Source organism: Hemicordylus capensis, chromosome 3 (assembly GCF_027244095.1).
Source record: "Hemicordylus capensis ecotype Gifberg chromosome 3, rHemCap1.1.pri, whole genome shotgun sequence".
Classification (NCBI taxonomy): Eukaryota; Metazoa; Chordata; class Lepidosauria; order Squamata; family Cordylidae; genus Hemicordylus; species Hemicordylus capensis.
The window spans coordinates 186,088,935-186,112,477 of record NC_069659.1 but is presented as its reverse complement, the minus strand read 5'-3'; the positions used below and the strand labels follow the sequence as shown (position 1 = coordinate 186,112,477).

General features: G+C 42.3%; 1 protein-coding gene across 7 annotated transcripts in view; it reads right to left on the bottom strand.

Annotated features, from left to right (window-relative positions):
• Positions 1 to 23,543, bottom strand: part of DGKH (diacylglycerol kinase eta) — a 176,568-nt gene that overhangs the window by 89,991 nt on the left and 63,034 nt on the right. For 6 of the 7 annotated variants that reach the window (XR_008319428.1, XM_053309351.1, XM_053309353.1 and 3 more), the window contains 4 exons: positions 11,235 to 11,345; positions 6,591 to 6,671; positions 1,168 to 1,272; positions 754 to 886 (listed from right to left, as the gene is read on the bottom strand). Coding sequence is in view for 5 of the 7 variants with exons in the window: in XM_053309351.1 (XP_053165326.1) it covers positions 754 to 886; positions 1,168 to 1,272; positions 6,591 to 6,671; positions 11,235 to 11,345 (430 nt within the window). In the remaining 2 variants the exon portion in view is untranslated. Of the gene's footprint in view, positions 1 to 753; positions 887 to 1,167; positions 1,273 to 6,590; positions 6,672 to 11,234; positions 11,346 to 23,543 lie in introns of those variants that run through there. The other variant, XM_053309356.1, reaches the window with a different exon arrangement.

Below are 23,543 nucleotides of genomic sequence, written 5' to 3'. Positions count from 1 at the left end.
ACCATGGCTATACTGTACTCCAAACCTCCTCTTCCTGCACCCCAGCCACACTGAACACAACAAATTACAAAGCCCATCTTTGCTTTACTTAATTCTTCAGAAAGCATGATCATTTCCCCCAAAGTTAAAAAGGCTTAAACGATATTCTTGAAAAGCTACTGCGACAAGTTATTTTAATAAACGGAAGTAAATCAAGTTACTAGCATCACCATTGAAACAAAGATCAGTGTATTAATTACTTTAATAGTAGATGCACATACAGTATGATGAAAGCAAAAAAGAATCTTGTGTTACCATTTTTCAAGAAAGCACTGGAAACTCAGTTATGAAACAAGATTCTAATTAAGCAAAATTCCATGAAACTTGAAATTTTCCAGCAGATCTTAAATACCTGTGGGTACTCCAGTAAAAGAAATCTTAACCAATATTACTTCTCTCATTCCATCTCACCAATACTGTATAATAATGGTACTCTAATACAACATATTTATAATATATGAAGTGTGTATCAAAGCATTCTTGTATTTTCTTAGGAACTAGTTTCCCAAGGCAAAATTGGGGAATATGGACCCAATACAGAAAGCAAGAGTAAGTTTTGAATTTTAGGAGGTTCTTTTTAAGAGCCCTAAACTAAAAAGTTAGAAGATATGATGTCTACTGATGCTTAAAAGTGAAAATATGGCTGGAAACACTCTTGTTTGACACATTAGTACTTAACTATGTGACAATATAAAGGAAAAATGCTTGCTTTACCTTCACAGGACAGGCCATGGGAAGTAACTCCAGAAAGGCTCTCCCTGCACACGTTACAGAAGGTGGGTCGAGCATGGGAGCAGGCATACCAGTTGTGCATCCCTGAGAAATGTTCCACATTAAACTGTGCAGTCTAATAAAGGAGAAGTTAAGACAAATTTGCAAGTACAAGATATCACTACAACAGCTAAAACCACTTCTTGTTCAAAAAGCGCAGCTTGCAAAGCAATATTCCAGCTTTTTGAAACAAAACATAATATGAACTATACATTATAAGTTTAACAAATCTATTCTTTAGTTTCATGGTTTTTCCACACACCAGACACACGTTTTCCTTCCATTTATTGTATACTGAAAAAAATCAGCAATATTTACAGAATGGATCCAATGTACCAATAGCAACATTAATCCTACCTCATAATGCTCTCTGGACTGCACAGACTTCAGTGAACTGATCCAATCCTCCATCTCTTTTCTGTTCTCTGCACACAATATTAGCCTCCTGAATGGAGTGATTATCTGAAACAGATCGCTTGATATAGTGATTCTGAATTGCTATAGGAAAGAAAGGCTAACACAGAACAAGAAAGCTACTTTTCCCTACTCAATGTGTAAATGAGATCACAAAACATTTTAAAGCCTTGATCCACAAAATAAATTTCAAAGGAAATTTATGTAGTTATGATAGTATAATCAAAGGTAGTCATAATTACAAAAATTCTTCATAAAAACATTACAGTGATAGAAGCAGAGAAAACTATTCTTGCCGATAACTTCAAGTCTAGCATTGCAAAGATATTTCTTCTACATCGTACCCCAACATTCACCATAGCACTTTGCATTTACATCATTTTGTAATCAAATAAAATAGTGTATACGTTATTATAGTAGGGTACATAGGGAGAAAACAGAGAGTCAAAACAGCAACCCATCCTGACAAATAAAAACCAAACAGCAATTCATCACCTTTTAAAATGGTTTATATTGTTACTCATAATTTAATATTCTAGAAATTATTCTTTTCTTGAAAGCTCAACATTGCTAAGCACAAAGTTCAGGATAAAAAGCCATTTTTTAATTTCCGAGCAGTACCAGATAATATTGGAAAACAGCAAGCATTCAAAATATTCACTTGTTCCTTGTTAGGATATATTCTGATTTATTAAATGCCAATACCACTCAAGCTAAACTGCAACCTATTTAAATCTAGATGACCGTTTCAAAATGTACAATCCATAAAATTAAAAGATAAGTAAAAAAGATATTTATCTTACTATGTCAGTTTCAGTAATATGTATATCATTTCGTGCAAGAAGCATTAACTTGTGTTGTTTACCCGATATTCTCTGCAGTGCGTTTGGTCTATGCAGCTCATCAATTAATATCTCTCTCAAGCTCACTAACTGAAGCACAGCATAGTGCATGAGTCACACAGAAGCAACATAAATTTGTAGGCATTTTTATACATACAAGCTGCCTATGAAAAGCAACTTCTCTCAGCCTTGTTGTTCCTGCCCTTTTAACACATATTAACATATTCAGAGGTACTCAGGATGCCTCTGAGTGCCAGTTTTAGGGGAGTAACAGCAGGAGGGAGGCCATGCCCTCAACTCCTGCCTGTGGCTTCCAGCGGCATCTGGTGGGCCACTGTGTGAATTAGGATGCTGGACTAGATGGGCCTTGGGCCTGATCCAGCAGGGCTCTTCTTATGTTCCCACTCTACTTCCTGAGCATGAGTGAATGAATAGAGGGACCCATATCTCATTATACAGGAACCACATGGAAGCTTTTTTATTACCAGTATTGTTTCAAAGAGAAACTTAGTAGTAAATCCAATAACACAAGGATTCTCAAACATTTCAGTACCATGACTCCCTGAAATAATACATAAAGTGAAGTGATCTCCCCATTAAAGCTAATGATTTGATTAAGTCAAGATAAAGCACATCTATCTATCTATTTTATTACATTTATAAACCGCCCCATCCAAAGGCTCGACCTTTTCAATGAGAAGGATGAGCTTGTTTGCTCCTGCTTAGTTTTTCAAACCTGGACTTTATACAATCTAATTTGCATAAGACTGGCAATCTAATTAAAATGGCAGCTGCTAAAAACTCCAGTTCACCCAAGTAGGGTGCTACAAAGAGATTCAGTATTTTCATTGCTTTCTCATTTAGTTAATCATATTCCACGTATACCCTAATCCAAAATGCAAGATGACTATCAATCAATAGCTTTATTGTGGTCAGCAGAGTATGATACATAAGTTAATATGGATTAAAATCAAGATAACTAATAAAGAGTAAAAGAGGGAGCCGTTCTTATTTGATCTGATGACGAATTCTACAAACACAAAACTGAGCAACCTTATTATATCTTATTTCAATATTCTGATCGGACAAAAGCCAGAAATATAAAACTCATAAGACCGACCAGGGGACTTTTTCAATTAATGGGGTTATTAGTACTCTCCAAGAATCTTGATACATTTGATAATATAGCAGTATATGATCAATGGATTTAACAACTTCAGTACCACAAGGGCACTTGCACTCTTCATAGGGAATTCTGGCATCTCTTCCCTCCAAGCCTGAGCTTGCAAGCACAAATACTCTTCTATGAGATGGAATTTTAAGAAACGCAAAATAATTTGCCAGCTTCAGGGAAAGATATAGTTAGGAACTTACATATAACTTATAGAAACTTCTTACTCAAGTACATAATTTCTAGCAATGTCATCTAAATATAATAATTCTTCTTTTTCTTTGAATGCTGGTAAAATTCACCATATTCTGTATGGTGCTGGTATTTATTTATCTTTGTCTTTTTTCTGCTCATATTAATTGCCAAATGGTGTTGTTTCTTTCTATATAATATTTCCAAGATTTGTTCAGTTATGCCTGTGGATGCAGCCAAAACTCTGGTTCAGGTTTCATTGCACTGACTGATATCCAGATTAATGCTGCTCTAATGCAACTAACAAAGTTGCATATATATACGAAGGACAGGGAGCTGTGTGGGGTTGTGGGGATCCTTAAAGAAGTGCTTGTGCAACCAGGACAGCAGAACAGGATGTAGGCATCTACTTACAGTATGTGTCTTGTTGTACAAGCACAACGCTACTCCAAAATGCAGGTGCCCAATTTAGGAGAACTAGCTTTTGAAACACTCTTGCACTAGCACATTTGCACTAGTGCAGCATTAATCTGGATGTCAGTCTGCAATTCTCCCCCCAGCACACACACTCACTTTCTCACCTGCTCTTTCTCACCTGAAGCTTTTGATTTATCTTGCTATGTGGCTTTTGTTTTGTTTTGCTTTGCTTCCCATTACAGCCTTTTCCCTTTTACCATTCTTTGAATTGGTTAAGCTATTCACATGAGCAGCCAGGCCAAGGCAGCTCAGATACCAGTGCTGCCCTCCTGCCCAACCTGACCTTTTTAAGGGCCTGAATGTGCCCTTAACTCTGCTGCCGGGGTCGTGTATATGCGAGAACCCAGAGTATCCAACTCATAAGGGATTCTTCAAATGCAGCAGTGGCTCACATGGTGCATTTAGGGATTCATGGGGGTGGGGATTTGTTTCCCCGGCCTCTAGAGATCCAGATCGCCAAGAGCAGCACAGATCATGTGGGCGCATGAGAAGCGCATCACACAATGCAGAAGATAATCTGGGGGGAAGGTACGTTTGGTTTTGCCTTCCCCCCGCCACACCCTCCCTGCTAGGCAGCAGTGGTCGTGTGTATGACGTTGCTGCCTGTTCAATTTCCTTTTCTTCTAATGCTCTTCCAATTATGCCGCTCTTCTGCTTTTTCATTAAGCCGCAAATCTCTACCTCATTTGCTCATTTACATTCACTGCCTCTCACAGTTGGAATTCTCTACCTTCTCATTTATGACATGCTGTTATCCTATTCTCTTCCAGAAATTTTCTCAAACTTCTCCTTGGTCTTCCCCTTCTGACCACAACCTTTATAAGTGGCAATCAGCAAGACTTGTTATTTATATTACTGCACATTTTGGTTTTCTTAAAGATTAATTATTATGGTGCCCGTCCTTGCAGCCTAGGAGCTGTTGGAACTATTGCTCATGTTCTCCTCTACTGTATATTTTATAATGACTTGAGTATTAAGTTAATTTAACACTTGTTAAAGCATTTTCAAGGTTGTTCAGAGAAATGTTATGTTTTGTTTCTTTTAATGGATAAACAAACAGATTTTACATATAAGGTAGCTAAATGTTATGTCTTAGCTTGTAGATCCTGCCAAGAAATCATATAGTTTTTATATGATTATATCATATAATCATAGGGATGTACCTGGGAGCAACTGAGATGATGTACATCATCTTAGTGATGTACCTGGGAGCAGCTGTTAAATTTGCACGGATGGTAAATACTTGTATGTTTTTAGTTGTGTGTTTTTTCTGCTGGTCTTTGGTGACAAAGGCTGATTAATTGATTATGGCACTTCTGATGTTGTTGTTATTTTTTCAGTTAATTATTCCTTTTTCTTCCAATTCCCCATCTCACTTGTACGTTGTTTTGTTAAGATTATAAGCAATGGTAGGGACTTGGCTTGCTTTTAAATGTGTACTGCACCTAGCACTATATTAGGAACAAGAAGCTAAAGCAGGATTGGTGGGAGCTGGAGATGCTAACCATAAATTGTAAACAGAGGGCTTGTGTGTCTGTTTTTCTTAGTTACAATATAGGACCCTAACATATATATCACAGCTAAGCATGTAAATTGAGGTCTGAATATTATATCTGTACCCTTCTTCAAGTAACTAGATTTAGATGCTTTCTGCAAATTTTCTGGTTCCAATTTATTTAAAATACATAATTAAAATAATGCATATTGGTTGACACCCTTGCTAACTGTGCACAAGAGCTAGATACAAAGTGACTTAATTTTCCCAATCTCTGCTTCCCCCCAAAGTGCTCTTTAACACCCACAAATATGTCCCTGAAGGTCGCGCAGCCCTCAAGTCATATATTTTGCATGTTAAAGAGTGCTTCCAGGGAAAAATCACCCCTACCCACATTTTGGGGCTCTGGATTACTAAACCTGGTGGGAGTGTTTTGCATGCAGTGCCTCAGCACAATTAGTGAGGATGTCAGCCTTTATTTTAAAGATATTAGAATAGTTTTTAATTAGGAATTTTAGCAGAATAAAAGTAGAATTATTTCTGTAAAATAATTTTTTAAAACCCACTTTTCTACTGGAAGCAGGTATAGATCCAACACTTTTCAGAGAATGAACCAGTTCTCCTAAAGAAACACAGAGAGTTGTTCAGACAGCTACAAGCTACTCTACCAACTCGGCATTTAGAGGTTATGTACTAGGACATGAGATGGAGAGAAGACCCATTCCTCCACCACCACCACCAACCCCAGTTCATGCAGTGTGCTCTATCATTTGCAGTTTGCAATTTGGATGAGAGTGGATGTGCTTATTTCCTATCTAGCGTGCTCCAAGTTTTTTTTTAATTAGACCTTGAAAAACCCAAACATAGACAGATGTGCTTGATACAGAGGAGGAGGAGGAGGAAGAGGAGGAGGAGGAGGAGGAGGAAGAGGAGGAGGAGGAGGTGGTGGTAGTGGTGGTGGTAGTGGTGGTGGTGGTGGTGAAGTGACTGTTTCTGTGGGATCAGTCTATGCTAGTAAGTGTTTGGTGACTCTTAAGTGTATATCTTCTTATACAAGATGGTTCAATAAATACACCCTTTTAAAAATGCAGAGGAAAGTTCTACTAGAAGAATGTTAAAAATTAAACAAAATGAATAATAAGGCATTTCTGAAAGCCTTAGTTATAAGTCAGTTATGTTGGTAACATACCGTGAAGCTGTTGTTGACATTTTTTGTGCTTGATTCAGCAACACTGGCATCTGACAGGTCAACTTCATCAAATATTAGGGACTGTGAAAAGAAAACAAGATTCATTGCATTTCTGAGTAGATGGTGCTGCCACTTAGGTTATTCCCCCCACCCCACTCCACCCACTTTTGAAAAAAAAGGAAAACAAAAACAGAAAGTTAAAACTCCTAATCTTATAGACATAACCATTTGATTAATCTGAAACGGCAAAAGCACAACATAAGCAGAGGTACACCTAGGTAATTTTGGAGCCTGGACCTAAAGGCCTTTGGAGGCCCCCCACCAACCCACACACACACACAAAGTATTTTAAACACATTTTTAATGCGACCACACCACACAGGACAGACAAAAAAGGAATTGGGGGCCTCCAGGGGGTGTGGAGGCCCTGGACTTTGGCCCGGACTTCCAGGGATAAGACTAGGAAGAAAAAAAGTATAAGCTACAATATCATGCTCAATGATAAATATCCCTAAATCTGGTGTGTGTTCCTTTTGTTCCAGAGCATCATAATTTTCTTGGATTATTCAAAAACTGTTCTTATACATCAATATAATGCCATGCTAAACAGAATAGTTTATCCATAATTTGATTTATTCCCATACAACTACTATTGTCTCTGTAGGGTATGACTTATCTCTCAGCCTGACCTACCTCACAGGGTTGTTGTGAGGCTAAACATAACTACAGGTTGCTTACCTGTAACTTGAGTTCTTCTAGTGGTCATCTGTCCTTTTACACCAATGGCTATGCGCCTGTGCAGAGACCTCATCAGAACCTAACAAGCTCAATTCTCCTGCTTTGGGCGGGAATCCCGCTCTTTGTTGTCTGTGATTCAGTAGACATCATGGAATCTGCAGCTCGGTAAACGAATAGGAATCTCCTCTATCCTCTTGTTGTTTTCTTCCTGCTTGCTTGCTTTTTCTTTCTTTCTTTCTCTCTCTCTCTCTTTTTTATTTTTCATGTAGTAGCCTTTTTTTCATGGCGTTCTGTTTTTCTATGGGTATTTCCCTTTCTTTGGAGCTCTGATCCCGGCTGGGACAGAGCGTGGTGGCCAGCTGGCCTTCAGCATTTATGCTGGGCATGACAAACTTCAACGGCTCTTGGTACCTGAAAGGTCCCTCGTACAGGAGACCTAGAACTGTTCGGGACTGGCGTGAGCCCCCCTCACACTCAGAGGGGAGGCCTCATTCTTGATCCCTGCAATGCTCCCCTCAAGATTGACCTGAGCAATGTGATTCGCCTTCTACAGCTCCGGTACCCCAACAGGCGTCACTGCCTACCCAGGTGCTGCCAACGGAGCCTCTCGCCTCAGTACCAGACATTATGGGAAACAAGCTGGATTCCCCTACGTTTTCGACAGCTTTGGCCCAGGATCCTTTGGTGCTTCCAGAATCAGACTGTGAGACTGATCCTAGTTCTCCAGGATCTGAGGTTGTTTCCCCGGGGTCGTCTCCGCTGGACATACAGTCGGATTCGAAGCCCGTTTCTCCATCGGAGGATTATAAGCAATACTCCGTGTATGTGGCCCACATGGCTTCGGCCCTAGGTGTGAGCCTCGGTATGCAGCAGAAAAGGGAATTGGATCCCTTGTTCAGCCTTATTGATGCAGAGGCCAAGGCACTTGCCGCTTTACCCCTTAACTTGGCATTGTCCATTGGTTCATTGGAAACAGCCAGCGACTCTTTCTCAACCCAATAGGCGCTTGGAGAAAGTTGATGGGGTGCACTGCAGGATGATACAGCTTTCTTAAAGAATCATCCCACCCCTAATTCTATTGTCATTGAAGCATTTCTACAGAAGGCCAGGGGTCACAGTGGGAGGAGGCTTTACTCAGCCTCTGCTCTCCACTTAAGAGTGGCCAACTATCAGGCCTACAATGCCCACTATAAGCACTTTCTGTGGGAGAAAATGGCCCCCTTTTTGGATCTCCTGCCACAGGACAAGCATGATCCAGCTAAGGCGTTCCTCTGCGAGGCAGTACAGGTGGCGAAACAGGAGTTCTACTCAGCTAGACATTTGGTGGTGTGTGCGGCCAAAGTAATGGCTACGTCTGTGGCTCCCAGGCAGCGCACCTGGCTGCATCTGTCTGGACTGACCTATGAGGCAAGGGTTGAGGACTTTTCCCTTTGAGGGTTCTAGCTTCTTTGCAGAACAGACGGACAACACACTCCAAAAGGTCCAGAAGCTGAGGAGCAGAGCGAGGTCCATGCCTTACTCTTCATCGACCCCCAAACCACAGAGGTCTTCCAGGTGGTCCCCTTAGAAGAGGCAGAAGGCCTCTTCTCAGCAGCAAACTTTGTCTGAGCATTCCTTTCGTGGCAACAAGTTCCAGTCCCGATACAAGTCAGGCCTCCAGCCTAGTAAGCCGGCCTTTTAGAAACAGCGCCTGAACACCTTTCAAAAGAAACAATGACTTGGGGCACTTTTGGACTCGCCTGGCCCCATTTTTGGCAAGCTGGGACAAGGTGAACATGGACCAGTGGGTCCTCATGGTCATACGTTTGGGCTACGTGCTCAAGTTCTGTGGGCCGCCACCCGTGTCTGGGGTCTTGACTACTCCGTATTGGACCAGGAGGTCTCTGCTCTCCTTTCAAAAGATGTAATAGAGCAAGTTGCCAATCCGGGGAGTCCTGGTTTCTATTCCCGATACATTGTCGTGCTGAAACCGGATGGAGGTTGGCATCCTATATTAGACCTCATGGCCCCGAAAAGGCACCTGGTGTACAGGCGTTTCTGGATGCTGTCGATATCGACAATACTGGCCCTCCTAGAAAAGGACATGTGGATGGTCTTCCTAGACTTGAGGGACGTGTATTACTACGTCTTGATTTGCCCTCAGCATCAACGCTTCCTGCGCTTCCAGATGGGGGGATCCCCTACCAATTCAAAGACTTGCCATTTGGTCTCACAATGGCACCAAGGGTTTTTACAAAATGCCTGGCCCCTGTGGTGGCTTTCTTGCAGGAATGAGGGTTGCAGGTCCTGCCATACTTGGACAATTGGCTCATCCTGGCGAGCACCAGACGGGTGGTCCTGGACACCCTCAAGACTATCTAGATACCCTGCAGGCTCTGGGTTTCCAGATCAACTTCGAGAAATCTCAGCTGGAACCAGCCCGCGGGATGCAATTTATAGGGCTGATCTTTGATAAGGCCTTGGAGAAGATCTTCCTCCTGGACGCCCACATATGTACTCTAGCGAGGCTGGCTACCATATTTCTAGCCAGAGGCCTGCAGACGATGCACTCACAGTGCAGTGCCTTTTGGGACATATGGCTGCCACCACATACGTGCTCCCTCATGCACGACTTTGGATGTGCGTAATTCAGAGGTGGTTCTTGGATGTATTCAATCCTCTTCAGGATTTGGCCTGTTTGGATCGCACGCCCCCTCAGTGGGTGTGCCCCCTCGGTGAGTGCAGCATGGTGGGCTGAGACTCGCCATCTAGATTTCGGCGCCCCTTTCCAGGCTCCCTGGCCACAATGGGTGCTTATGACGACATGTCAGAGCTCAGTTGGGGGGCTCACATGGATGAGTTTTGCCTGAGCAGCCATTGTTCACCCAAGGAGAGGGGCCGACACATCAACTACTTGGAGTTGTTGGCCATATTCCATACACTCAAAGGGTTCTTGCCCGTGATTGTGGGTTGCTCGGTGACGGTCCAGGTAGACAATATGATGGCGAAAGCCTACGTCAGTCGGCAAGGCAGCACATCTTCAAGGAGCCTCCTGTTCCTGTTGCTGGACCTTTGGCATTGGTGTGTGGCACTTGCAGTGTCGCCTCATGTGGTCTACATCCAGGGTTCCCTGAATATCCAGGCGGACACGTTGAGCCTGATGTTGACAGTCTCCCACCTTGGACCACGGTGTTCTCAGGGACATAAACCCATTGGTGTAAAAGACAGAGATCACGTCGAAGAACCATGTACACTGCTCTGGGTTACTTGGAAAAAGAACAGGATATAAATGTAAATAAACATAAACGATGTGAAGTATTCATAGTAGCAGAAATCTTCTTAATGCCTAGAGACAATGCTCTGCTTGATCTGAGTCAGCTGCTTTGACTATATTCAAGCACTACCTTAAGGGCATCCATACTGAGCTTTAGACAACTCAGGAAATTACTGGAGTTTTTTACCCCCCATTATCTTACAGACAGAAAATAAAACAATTGATTGTTTGAATGAGAGCCCAGTACACCAATGGTGGAATACTGCTGAATCCTTGTTGAACGAATGAATCCGGACCTCCCCCTTTGTCTATAGCTAGGTCATTTAAGTGTACCTTAAGGCAATGTCCATTTTTAGACCACAGCAGCTTTAACCAAGGTCAGTTTGCTCCAAACTGTCTCTTTTCATAAGGTGTCCAACATTTTATTCCCAAAATGAGAAACCAAACCTGCTATTAACTTGCTTCTTCCAAGAAGAGTACAAAGAAACCTACAAAGGCAGCAAAAGTAATTTGTAAAGAAATAGCTCCTACTTACGAAATCAATCACTTTAATACTACTTTAAAACTGCGTTCACAATAGGCTAAAAAGAACTCCAAAACCAAATTAGAGTTACAGAGACAGAATATTAATTGCTGACAAAATACAGCTTTACCTTTGAATTTTTGGCGTAGTAAAGAGTACGTCCCCGAAGTTTAAAATATCGTTTTTTCCACCTCTGAAAAGAACTGGTTTGCTTCAGAAGTATTCCTTCCTTTATACTGGTCTGTAACAAAAAAGAAGACTATATTGGAAGACAAAATTCCACACAATATGTTCAAATTGCTACATATATTGTATGATCATTTTTAAAAATATGAAATGAAGAGCCAGTTTCTGTTCTCTGAAGATAAATCATGTTAGACTCAAATACTTTGTGCATTTAATTATGGCTACTATAAAAATCTAGTATCCAAATAATAATGTGTTCTTAATAACGTTGCATCAAAGTTAATATCAAAATAATAACTCTGCATATATAAAGGAAGTCCAGACCCCCAAGAAGTCAGGCCATATAAATGTGAAAAGCTATGAATAAGAAAAGCTCATTCACCAGATTTTGACTAGAGCCCACATCTTCATTCCACTAACATGCTGCTTCAGGTGCCAAAGGAGAAGGAAGGCACTCACATACAGAAGATGAAAAGCTCATTCTGTTCCCAGCAGACAACAACTGAAACATTGAGGAATGGAAGTGGGAGCACCACAATAAATATATCCTATTTGTGAATCCAATCTATTCACTCAAGCATATAAATTAGGGGCTGGATGACCGGGTGGATCAGCAGAGGGTCTCCACTTTTCAAGACCCCATGGCTTTGTCCAAAAAAAGAAGTATGTGCATGTGTGGAGTCAAACCTAGCCCTGCTCTAAATCAAATAGCCCTTTGCTGGCATATGAACACTAGCTACTGGCAGCTAGGGAAGGGTTTGATCAGATCTATCACTGGAAAACTGAAAACCATTTGATAGTAGTTTGTGGGTTTTGTGGCAAAATCTGTGGATTGGGCAACTATGCCCGAACCAAGCCTCATACGGAACAGCCTCCACGCAATTGCTGGTTCACACAATTTTGTTCGTCACATTTCATATACTAAACGCTTTTAAACTTCATGTTTTAAAGACTGTTATACCCAATCTATAGCAAAATCGTAAAGGCACCAAATCACCAGCTGTATGTATGAAAACAGGGCTGAGCCACTAATGAAGTGTAGTGCATTCATCCCTTGCCAACCATGGCTTTCCCAACCGCGGTTTCAAGTATAAGCGAATAGGAAATTGTGAGAGGTCCTGCCAACTGCAACCTGAGCATCCACAGTTGGGGAGGTCTTTTAGTGATTTGGGGGGGGGGGTTCCCCAGCAGTTTTGAGGGTGGTTAGAGATTCAATCTGCTCATTCCCCTTGCTTACCCTTGCTGATCTTGCTTCTCTTGCCAATTTAAAATGCCTTTGAGTGATTTTGGGAGGTTCAAAAAATTCCCCGAGATTTGATCTGCTAATTCTTCTTGGTGACTCTTGGCGATACTACAGGATTTTTTAAATTTTTTTTAGCATTTTCAAAAAATTTCTTCCTTTATTTTTAGGTCTTTTTGAGGTCGTGGTTCCCCTAACCCTCTGTTTCCCATAGACTGTAATGCCTCGCCAACCACAAATTTGCCAACGATGAGGTTTTGCCAGAACAGAACCCTAGAGGTTGGCAAGGGATGACTGCAGAGCAGTTGTCTCAGACAGTGGGCTGATTGTGGCCGTGGATTAGCTGGAGATGCCTCCTGTGTGCCAAACTGGTCTCCACCCCACAGTATCCTCCCCTTACCCAGTTGTGTGCCCCTGGCATGGCAGCTTTTGCCTCCTGCCACTCCTCCTTCTACACGGGTTTTAAAAAGGCAGGGAGGGACAACTGATGCGGAATAGAAAACACGTGGAAGAGAGAAGAGGGTCGAGCCACCTCTGTTCTTCCCATACATTTCTTCTTCCACTCAATTCATTTCCCTCTGCCATTTTAAAAATTGGGGAGTAGGACGATCAGCAGCAGCAGCAGCCATGCTAGAATGACACTGGGAAAGCTAAGGAAAGGGAAAGGAAAGAAGAGAGGGGAAGTATTCAGCATGGCAGGTGGGGCAATGCTGAGCTCCAGCACCTCCTCAGGCACCAGGGGATGGTGCCTGGGCCCACCCTATGTGAAAAGTAGCCATCATATACTTTTCTGTAAAAGCTATCCCTTTTGAACAATAGTGTGCAATCAGCCCTGTTTGGTAGAAAAGGTGAATTCCAGCTAATTACCACAAGGTGGTAGTGCTGTTATATTACTGACAAATGCTCAAATGGATCCAAAGCAAGTTACTGAGGTCTCTACCTTCAAGAGCCTCTTTTTGTGCTGAAAATTAGTCACAAAACTTTGATCAAGGAAATGTTAAAGAGCACTGGTGTGATTCTCAGGTACAGGAACAGCTCTTACTGTTGCACTGAAACACAGTGGGGCTGTCAATTCCAGAACATCTCAGTAAGATGTTTCAAAATCAAGCACCCTGCAAAGAATTCACACTGCATTTAGGAAAAATTATCCACTGAACTGAACTCATTGATTTATGGTCAACGACCAAATAAACACTACAGCAAAGAGCAATACAGTATAATACAATAACATAAGTAAAAATTTAAAAACCAGTTTGCAGACACCTTATCTTACATGCCTCCGAGCAAAAGCAAGCAATCCTATGAGTAACTTCTTCATGCCTATCTCCTAAAAAATAAACAATAAAATGTTCCTCAGACCAATCCAAATGTTTCTTTTGATAGGGGGCGATCTGAATGGAATGGGTAATATCACAGAAAGGGCAGTTAAATAAAGTATGTGTTAATGTTTCCACTTCAGCAGCTCCACATGGGCACATACGTTCCTCCAAGGGGATCCCTCGAAATCTGCCATCCAACACAGCTGAAGGGAGGACATTATAATGGGCCTGAGAGAAGACCCTTCTCAGTCTGTGTGTAGGCAAATGTGTAAGGTACGCAGCTGGTCTCGGGTAATTTGAAAAACTGAGATAATTATATCTGGAAGCAATCAGGCTAAGATCACTCTGCTTTTCTATGTCTCTTACCCTCTGTGTAATGATCTTTTTTGCCTGATCATAATTTAATAATTGTAAATATTGCTCCGTGAGGCCACAATTACCCAAGGTGTCATGTATATTCCTCCTCCAAGTGGAACAGAAATCATCCACCAAAGTTAGTGAGCCTAACCCTTGGGGACAGCTAGTAAGTTTAAGCCAATATAAGACTGCTTGCAGCCGGGCCTGAGCAGTTAGTCCAATAACGCCTGCTTCCAAACACAAAGCTGCGTTCGGGACGCAGCTGGGGAGTTGGAAGATGTCCCGTAAGAACGCCTGCTTCCAGACACAAAGCTGCGTTCGGGACGCAGCTGGGGAGTTGGAAGATGTCCCGTAAGAACTTTGACTGAACAACTTCAAAAGATTGTAAGTTCCCAGCTAAAAGAATCTGGGCACCATATAGCATTTGAGCTCGAGGTTTCACCTGATATACCCTTAGTGCTGCCAGGATGTTCTGAGCGCCTTTAGAGTAAAATAATTTCTTAATAGCTGCAATGGATCTTTGAGCATTTGCAGTCACAAACTCACAATGTGGTCTCCAAGAATTCCTTGAATGGAATATGAGGCCCAGATACTTGTATGTTTTAACTTGTTGAAGGCTCCTACCATTGATTGACCATTTAGAAGATCTCCTACGTTTACTGAAAACCATTATTTTTGTTTTTTGGGTATTGATGGACAGCACCTCCTCTTCACAGAACTTTGCAAGGGCTCTCAATGCACGTCTCATTCCTACCGGCGTGATAGATACAATAGCAGCGTCATCAGCATATAATAAAATAGAAATGGCTCTCCTGGCTATTCTTGGCTGATGGAAAGAAGGGTCGTCAAGACAGTGAACTAAGGCGTTTATAAAAAATTAAACAAAAAGGGGGCAAAATACAGCCCTGCTTTACCCTTCTCTGTGAGGGGACTGGATTTGAAAGATGTCCTTGGATGTCACATTTAACTCTTAAAAAGGTGTTCTCATATAATGAACGAATCAAGAATAGCAAACGGGAGTCTAATGAAGAAAATCATGAATGAGAAAATTATCCAAATATGGCTGACATTTGCATTATTGGTTTCTACTTGCCATGGATGCAAGTTGTACATTTGATGTACACAGACAAGATCTACCCTTAACTAAATTATTATTACAAAGTCATTTCTTCCAGCATCTTCTTTCTAAATTACAAATTCTCTTAAATTTAATCCATAATAAAACTAACTAATTTAACTGTGAGAATGAATTACAAATTCACCTCTACCAGTCTACAACTTCTTTTCTTCCTCTATTACACTCTTTAAATACACCCACACCCATTTCAGTTTGTGCTATGGAGAATGATGACCTTTTCTTCCAAGTACCAGGGAGCTCAGATTGCATCATCCTCTTCTTTCTCTTCAGGTGACAAATAATCATATCCTTAGTTCTCTCCTCCAACTGTTTACTCCTTTCCATTGTCTCCACAATTTTAAAAATTTAAGTTATTGAATGGTCTCAATGCAACACTGGGCATGCAAAAGCAAACCTAAGCTTACCTCTATGAGGTTTCATGCTGCTATCATGTCTAAACTATGAGGCTCACACACAGCCTAACCCAGGCTAGGGACCCCCCAGCCCAGGTTAGTCTCACATGAGAACCACTGGGATTGAGTTAGATCTCGGTGGGCCAGCATTGCCTAGCCCGGCTTTTAAGCCCGGCTGTTAGCAGGGTTTCCTCTAAGGTGTATGCATGTGTGCACGATCACATTTTTTTTTTAAATGTCTGCTCAGTTAATTTTAGATGCCACTCAGGTGAAATCAGGAAGGCCCCATTCTGAATGCCTTGAATGCCTGAATGCCACACACTGCCTTGATACTGCCACCCAGAACAAAATTCATTCTGCACACAGATGAAAAAAATTAGAGAGAAAACTGGCTGTTAGTCAAGGTTAAGGGAGTGAGTGCTTCCTTACCCCTGGCTACCTGCTCGTGCATGAGCATGGGGTGCTTCCAGTCCGGCCACACACAGAGATGTGCGCCTAGAGCAAACAATCTTTGGTTCTTTTTTTTGTTTTAAGAATCAGAGGCAATATAACCATGAAATGGTACCAGTCAATATAGATGATAATTTAAATAGGGTGGGTTCACACATAACGCAGAAGCTACTTGTCAAGTCAGTAAGCAACTTGTCCTTGACCATCTGAGCCCACATCAAGGCAGGAACTGGAGGTTCTCATGGGGTGTCAAACTGAGATGTGTAATCAAGATTTGAAGTTGGCTTGTCAAACCAAGTGCTGCTTGCCTTGAGGTGTATACTACATCTGAACCTATGCTTTTCATGAACCTCTGGTTTGTTCCAGGCAAGCCAGCTCCCTTTGCAATTGGGACCAATGACTGAGAGGCAGATGACATAAGAAAGGCTTGCCACTCGAAGGGCAACACAAGGCAAACTGGGATAGCATCCAGGGCCTCACTGGGAGGCCAGGACAGGAGTATACCTCCCACTCAACTCAGTTACTACCAACAAACTGAGATATGTGATCATCTGTAGTGCCAAATCCATATGTCGGACTGGGGAAACTGCAGATATGTGTGAACCCCACCAGGTGAACACTGACCATTTCCTTCAATAAACCTCATACATTTGCATCATGTATTAGAATACAAAAAGAACTTTTTTGTTTAGAAAGCTTTTAATTTATGAGTTTTATTTTTCATGTTTAATTGGAATTGCTTTGTTACTGCATTTTTAATATTTGCCAGTTGCTTTGGATGCTCTTTTGACATAAAATGGGGTAGAAATAAATATTATCATCATGGTTATATTTGTTTAAATCCAATCTGAAGTGTTCTTTTTACAAAGTGCCACCTTAACTCTAAAAATTATAGTTATCTTAACCCTCATTAATATATCAGTTCCTTTTGGCAATTTATATTGACATCATTTAAAGGTTATTCTTCTAAAGACAATATTTTCTGTGTGTAGACCCAATTAAAAGATACACCACACTAAACATTTAATATACCATCTGTTTCTTAAAGGAAAAATAAAATAAGCCAAATTCAAGTAGGAGAAACCAGTGTGTGAATTCATAAACATTAGCTTCTCAGATTCTCCAAAAGAAGAGATTGTAAATAAAAGGTTTTGAATACATCACTCATATTTTAACCAATCAACTCATCTGTTTTTCATTTACAGAGCAGAACAATTATGTTACAGCAAGGAAATTGCCAGTGGAAAAAGAAATGCCAAGTTTTTTATACAACTTACATACCACTTCTAAAATGCTGATGGGAGACCTGCATAGAGAAGGTATCTTTATAGCCAATTACAAAATTCCTTTATTTACATTACAACAGAAAACAAAGTATTTTTCAGGGAGTTTATTTTTAGAATATGATAAGTTCAATTACAGCAGAAGTGTATAAGCACAGTGGCAACATCCAGACTAGCTAGTCATGACTAACCACCACTGAAATCAATGAGATTCAATTAGTCTGAATGTTGCCCAGTGTTTTCCACGGAGATCAGCAAACTGCCCAAATCCAATGTGATTAACGTAAAAGAAAAAAGTCTATCGTAAATTTAAATGCCATGATTTTTAAGTGCCAAATGATTACTTCGGCATGTTATCTACTCAGGAGAAGTAGAATTGCTGGGATTCCCTGAACGGCATCTAGGAAAGGCTAAAGCTGAAATATTAAGATGGGAAATGAGGAGTGCTCACCAAGGGATGCCATTCAGGTTTATAAAGGAGCAGTTGCTTTCAAAGGGCACAAAGGGTCATTTTACACTTTATTTTAGGCATCTAGAAGTAGCCAGGAAATGTTTCATCATGGGGGGCAGTACCTGGTGGAAGTTTAATATTTAGAGGTGTTTATCGTGTTCTTCCCTCAGAGCACTTGGAGTTTCTTCATAGGATTCAGAAGACTGGCAGGTTGTCCCTACAATTTCTCTTCTTCCCTCATCCTGACATTAAGGAGATTTAGTTAGCATATAAACTAGCCCTATATCACTTGAGAGATATATTTAGAAATAACTTGAGGTGAATTTAGTTTTAAACGTGCTACAAAGTAGGGATGTGCGAACTGGCTACAAGTTGAGCCGGTTTGCACTTGAGCCAGCCTGGTTTGAGGGCTTGACATAGAGCCGAACCCTCCAAGCCTGTTCAGGGGTGCCAGGGTCATTTTTTCATTAAAAAAAAAAATTAGTCACCACCATTGGGCCCTTATGGGGTGCTGCCACAGCCGCAGGAGGGTCTCTGGCAGTTCCCCCTCCCTGCACCAGCCTCCACCATCTTAAAAGGGCTGTTTCGGCCCTTTCTCAGAATGTGGTGGCCATTTTGGAGGCTGCTGCACTTGCATTACCACTTGCACATGCATGATCACCCAGTGGTGGTGAGTAGCAATATTTTTTATGGGGGGAATGTTTGGTTCTGGCACTCCCGAACCAGCCCAAGTCGGTTCTAAATCAAACCAAGCCAGACCTTCATTCGGGGTGCCAGAACCCAACATGTCCAGTGCAATTTGAATCCGGTCCAGATTCGACCTGAACTGAGCAGACTGGGTTTTTGCACATCCCTACAACATAGCATGGTGGCTAAGATTCTGATCTATGAGCATGGAAGCTGCTCATTGAAACCTCCACTTAACTATTAATTCAGGGGCAGATCCAGAGAGGGATGCAAGAGTGCAGTGACACACCCTGTGAATTTGGATCAAGATTGGCAGTACCATTGGCAGTAGCAGAATAAGGGTTAGCTTCCCTTCCTGCTGCTAGTCCTGTCCTCTCCCAACAGGTGCAACAGGAACCTGACTGGTTCGCCTGCAGTCTTGTGCTGCTCCCCCACTTGGCATTTGAATGTAACTGCAGAGCGAGGAAGCCATGAGGAGGAGCTGAATGGGAAGCTAGCTGTCGGGTTTGTCTCCCTCCAAGAAAGCAAAACATTTTTTTTAAAAACCAATCCTTATCAGTTTGTTTTGTTTTGTGAGTGATTTATTCCTCTTGCTTAAGCCACTATGTTTCTCTTTCCCCACTGTAGGAACCATGTGTGTGCATACATGTGAGCTAAGTCCTACCCCGACTTGAAAATCTCAATTTGTGTGCATGTGTTTCTTCTGTGTGTGCGTTTTAAACTTTAAAGTTTAAACTTTTTTAAAAAAATAATTATCAAAGTATAAGCCAAAACTGTTCCAGAACAAACTTGTACGAAAAACCCTCCCAATTCCAACAATATACTATCTTGTGAGGAGATTAGTCAGTAGAAAAGTAATAAATTTTAAAAAGAATAAAAGGGAAGAAAAAATGCTCTAAACAAAATGAATCTGTTTTTGTTCCTGCCTTTTGGTTTACCATGTGTTGCCTGTTGGGTTTGAAGATACTAAACTGCTTAAAGTTGGTCTGTATATGTGTGTCCCCCCACACCCCGCAACACACACTTATTTAAAATATTTATATGCTACTTTTTTAGCAAAAAGGTTTTCAAAATGGCTTAAATAGCAAAGTATATGAGAAAATGGTTATTTCTCAACATGTTTCTCCTTATAACAATTACTATTTTATTTTGCTTTCTACTTGTAACAGCAGCTCATATATAAATAACTTACATAGTGTATTTTTAATAAGCTTGTAATGGACTAAAATACCCCAATTTCTTGAAAGGAGCTTCACAAATTGCTAAAATGAACATTAAGCATTTTTCCACCCCCACCAAAAGTCTATTTTTATACACTTGCTTCAAAACAAGGCTTTGCAATTCAGATCACAGTAAACTCATTTTAAAAGCTTCCTTGCCTTTGAAATGTTTGCTTCTCTTTAAATCCTAAGAAATTAGGGCAACTCCATATATATCACTCCTACCACTTCCCCATTCTGAAAGTAGCTTTTCTCTAACAAGAGTAGTCACTGAGGATGCATCCTACAAAAGCCATTTGGCACTTCTTATGTAGTACAATATTAGTGCTTGCCGGACCCTCAGGGATATATTTGTGGGAGGCACAGTGGGCCGCAGAGAGGAAGGGAAGATTGATTAAAATTGCCCCTCCCTTATTATGCTTGCAAACCCTTTTTCAGCACATGCAGTCTGGATGTCAGCCAGAGGCAGAAACTATCTCTCTCTCTCTCTCTCTCTCTCTCTCTCTCTCTCTCTGATTAAATTAAAAGTTAAACAATGAGACAAAAGCAGTTCATTCAATACGCCTGTTCTAAAAAAGCTAAAGTCTGCCATCAAGTCAATTTTTACTCCTGGTGCCCACAAAGCCCTGTGGTTTTCTTTGGTATAATACAGGACTCCAAAATTTCTGAAGTTCTCCATAGTCATTCCCATTCGTACACTTATACAAAGGTCCCCTGGGACGAAATGCCCCTAGTATTAGGTACCCAGAGTCCGCACGTATCATTTCCCAGACTTTATATTATACTAGTAACCAATAAGCAATATTTGCATAATCACTGAAGGAATGCAAACAGAAACAAAATGTGAAAGGATACAAGAAATTTCTCAGAAACAGCCAACCACAAAACACAATTCTGGACATAGGGGAAAAATCAAGCCTCACCTACTAGTTTATTACAGTCCCTATTTGTGTCAAAGGAAGAGAAATTCCATGGCAACAAACTACAGTTTTAAACTTTAATGCTGTGTATAGGTTTATGTTCCCTGCATACTGTAACATAACAAGACGCTGATATGATTATGAGAATATTATTCCTAAAATAAACTCTTCATGTTAGAGTGCCTGTGAAATTCTAAGTGCTGACAGCTTTTGATTCTTCTTCTTCTTCAAAGAGACTGTGCTTTCCCCCCAAAATGCACTCTCTAATGTCATAGCTAAAAACATAACAACAGCCCTGCTGATGTCAGATGTCCGGATGGAGCACCCGATCCCTTCTCCTGCAACAGCAGGCAAGGTAGAGTCAGAAGCCACACCCAAGTCACTGCCAGCCACGCAGAGTCACAAACCATGGCCTCCTGAGCCACCAAAGGGCTATCAGGATTCCCCTGGAGTGGTCCTCCCTCAGCTTGCGAAGAACCTTTGGTATGAGGGGAAATGGTGGAGACAGATGAAGGAAAGAGCCTTTCCCGGACAGGACGAAAGCATCGCTCAGAGAGCCCTCCCCTTCCCCTACCCTCGAACAATAGAGGACACACTGCGCATTGTCCCGAGATGCAAAAGCATCCAGATCCAGAGCACCTCACATTGCAAATAGGTCCCAGAGGACACCTCAATCCAAGGTCCACTCATGGAAAATCGTCTTTAGCCTGCTCAGCGTGTGTGTCTGGACATTCAGGTTCCCTTGAATGTAGAGCGCATGTGGGGGGGTCACCACATGCACTACACACCAATGCCACAGGTTGACTGAAAGAATCAGGAGACTCCTTGAGGTTGTGCCTCCCTGCCAATTGATGTAGGCTTTCGCCGTTGTACTGTCAGTTTGAATGGTCATCGAACAACCCGCAATTACAGGTAAGAAGCCCTTTAGGGCATGGAATATGGCCAACAGCTCCAAGTAGTTGATGTGCCAACCTCTTTCTATCGATATCCAGTGGGCGCTCAGACGATAGTCACCCAAATGAGTACCCCAACCTAGCTCCAACGCATCAGTCGTAATCACCCAGTGTGGAGGAGAGACCTGGAAGGGAGAGCCAAGGTCCAAATGATGAAGCTCGACCCACCAAGCCACAGCTTCACGCACTGACCAGGGAGGCATGTGCTCCAACTGAGTGGCATCCCGAAGGGGGTTAAACACATCCAGGAACCACCTCTGAATGATGCGCATCCGAAGGCACGCATGCGGAAGCACGTAGGTGATGGCAGCCATGTGGCCCAACAGGCACTGCACCAAATGCATGGTCTGTGGCCCTCCGGCCAGGAAAGCGGAGGCCAGCCGTACAAGTGTCTCTATGTGGAACACTGTTGAAGATCAGCCCTATATCTTGTCAGAGATCACCTGTCGAAGATCAGCACTATAAACTGTATCCTGTTGACAGGATCCAGCTGGGATTTCTTGAAGTTGATCTAGAAGCCCAGGTTCTGCAGAGTATTTATGACTGCATCAAGAGAGCTCAAAGCAGCCTGCTTCGAACCCGCCAGGATGAGCCAATCGTCGAGATATGGCAGAATTTGTATCCCTCACTCTTGTAGAAACTCCACCACAGGGTCCAGACATTTTGTAAAGACCCTCAGGGCTGTCGTCAGGCCAAACGGAAAGGCCTTGAACTGGTAGGTGATTCCCCCTATCTGGAAATGAAGGACACAACAATGTTGATGGCATATTGAAATATGGTAGCACGTGTCTCTCAAGTCCAAGGAGACCATGCACATGTCCTTTTCCAACAGGGCCAAAATAGTGGGTACCAACGGCATCTGGAAATGCTTGTAAACAAGGTGCTTGTTTAGGCCTCTGAGGTCCAATATAGGGCCCTGACCGCTGCCTGGTTTTGGAATGACAATATAACGGGAATAAAATCCGGGGCTCATCACATTGGCGACCCTCGCAATCGCATCTTTCAAGAGGAGAGCAGAGACCTCCTGATCCAAAGCTAGAGTTGATGGAGTAGTCACAACCATGGACAGCGATGGTGTCTGTGAAACACAAAGGCATAACCCATGCGTATGACTGTGAGGACCCACTGATCCACAGTCACCTTGTCCCAATTCACTGCAAAGGGAGACAGGTGGGTCTGAAGGAGGACTGTTGCCGTGAAGGGGCTTTAGGCTTTTGATAGGGAGACCACCTGGGTTGCCTCTGCGGCTTAGGAGCAGAGGAAGAGTAGGACATTGATTTTGCCATACTCCTCAGCTTCTGCAAGTTGTCATCAGTCTGTTCAGCGAAGAGGCTAGAGCCTTTAAGGGGAGATCCTCTATCGTAGTGCGGGCCTCATAGGTCAGCCCAGAGGAACGCAGCCAGGCATGCCTCCTGAGAGCCACAGACGTGGCCATCACCTTTGCTGCACACTCCACAGAGTGTCTGGCTGAGTAAAGCTCCTGCTTAGCCACCTGTACCGCTTGGCGCAGGAAGGCCTTTGCCGGATCATGCTTATCCTGGTGCAAGAGGTCCAAAAAGGGGGCCATCTTTTCCCACAAAAAATAGTTATACCTGGTGTTATATGCCTGGTAGTTGGCAACCCGCAAATGCAGACCTGATGCCGAGTAAAGTCTCCTCCCAAAGACCCTCCTTATAACCCAGTGTGGAGTGACTGCGACCCTTAGACTTCTGCAGGGATGCCTCCTCTACAATGGAATTAGAGGTAGGATGATTCTTCAAGAAGGTTGTATCCTCCTGCATCTGTACCCTATAGAAGTTCTCCATACACCTGTTGGGTTGTTGGCTTTACCTATGTCCACGCA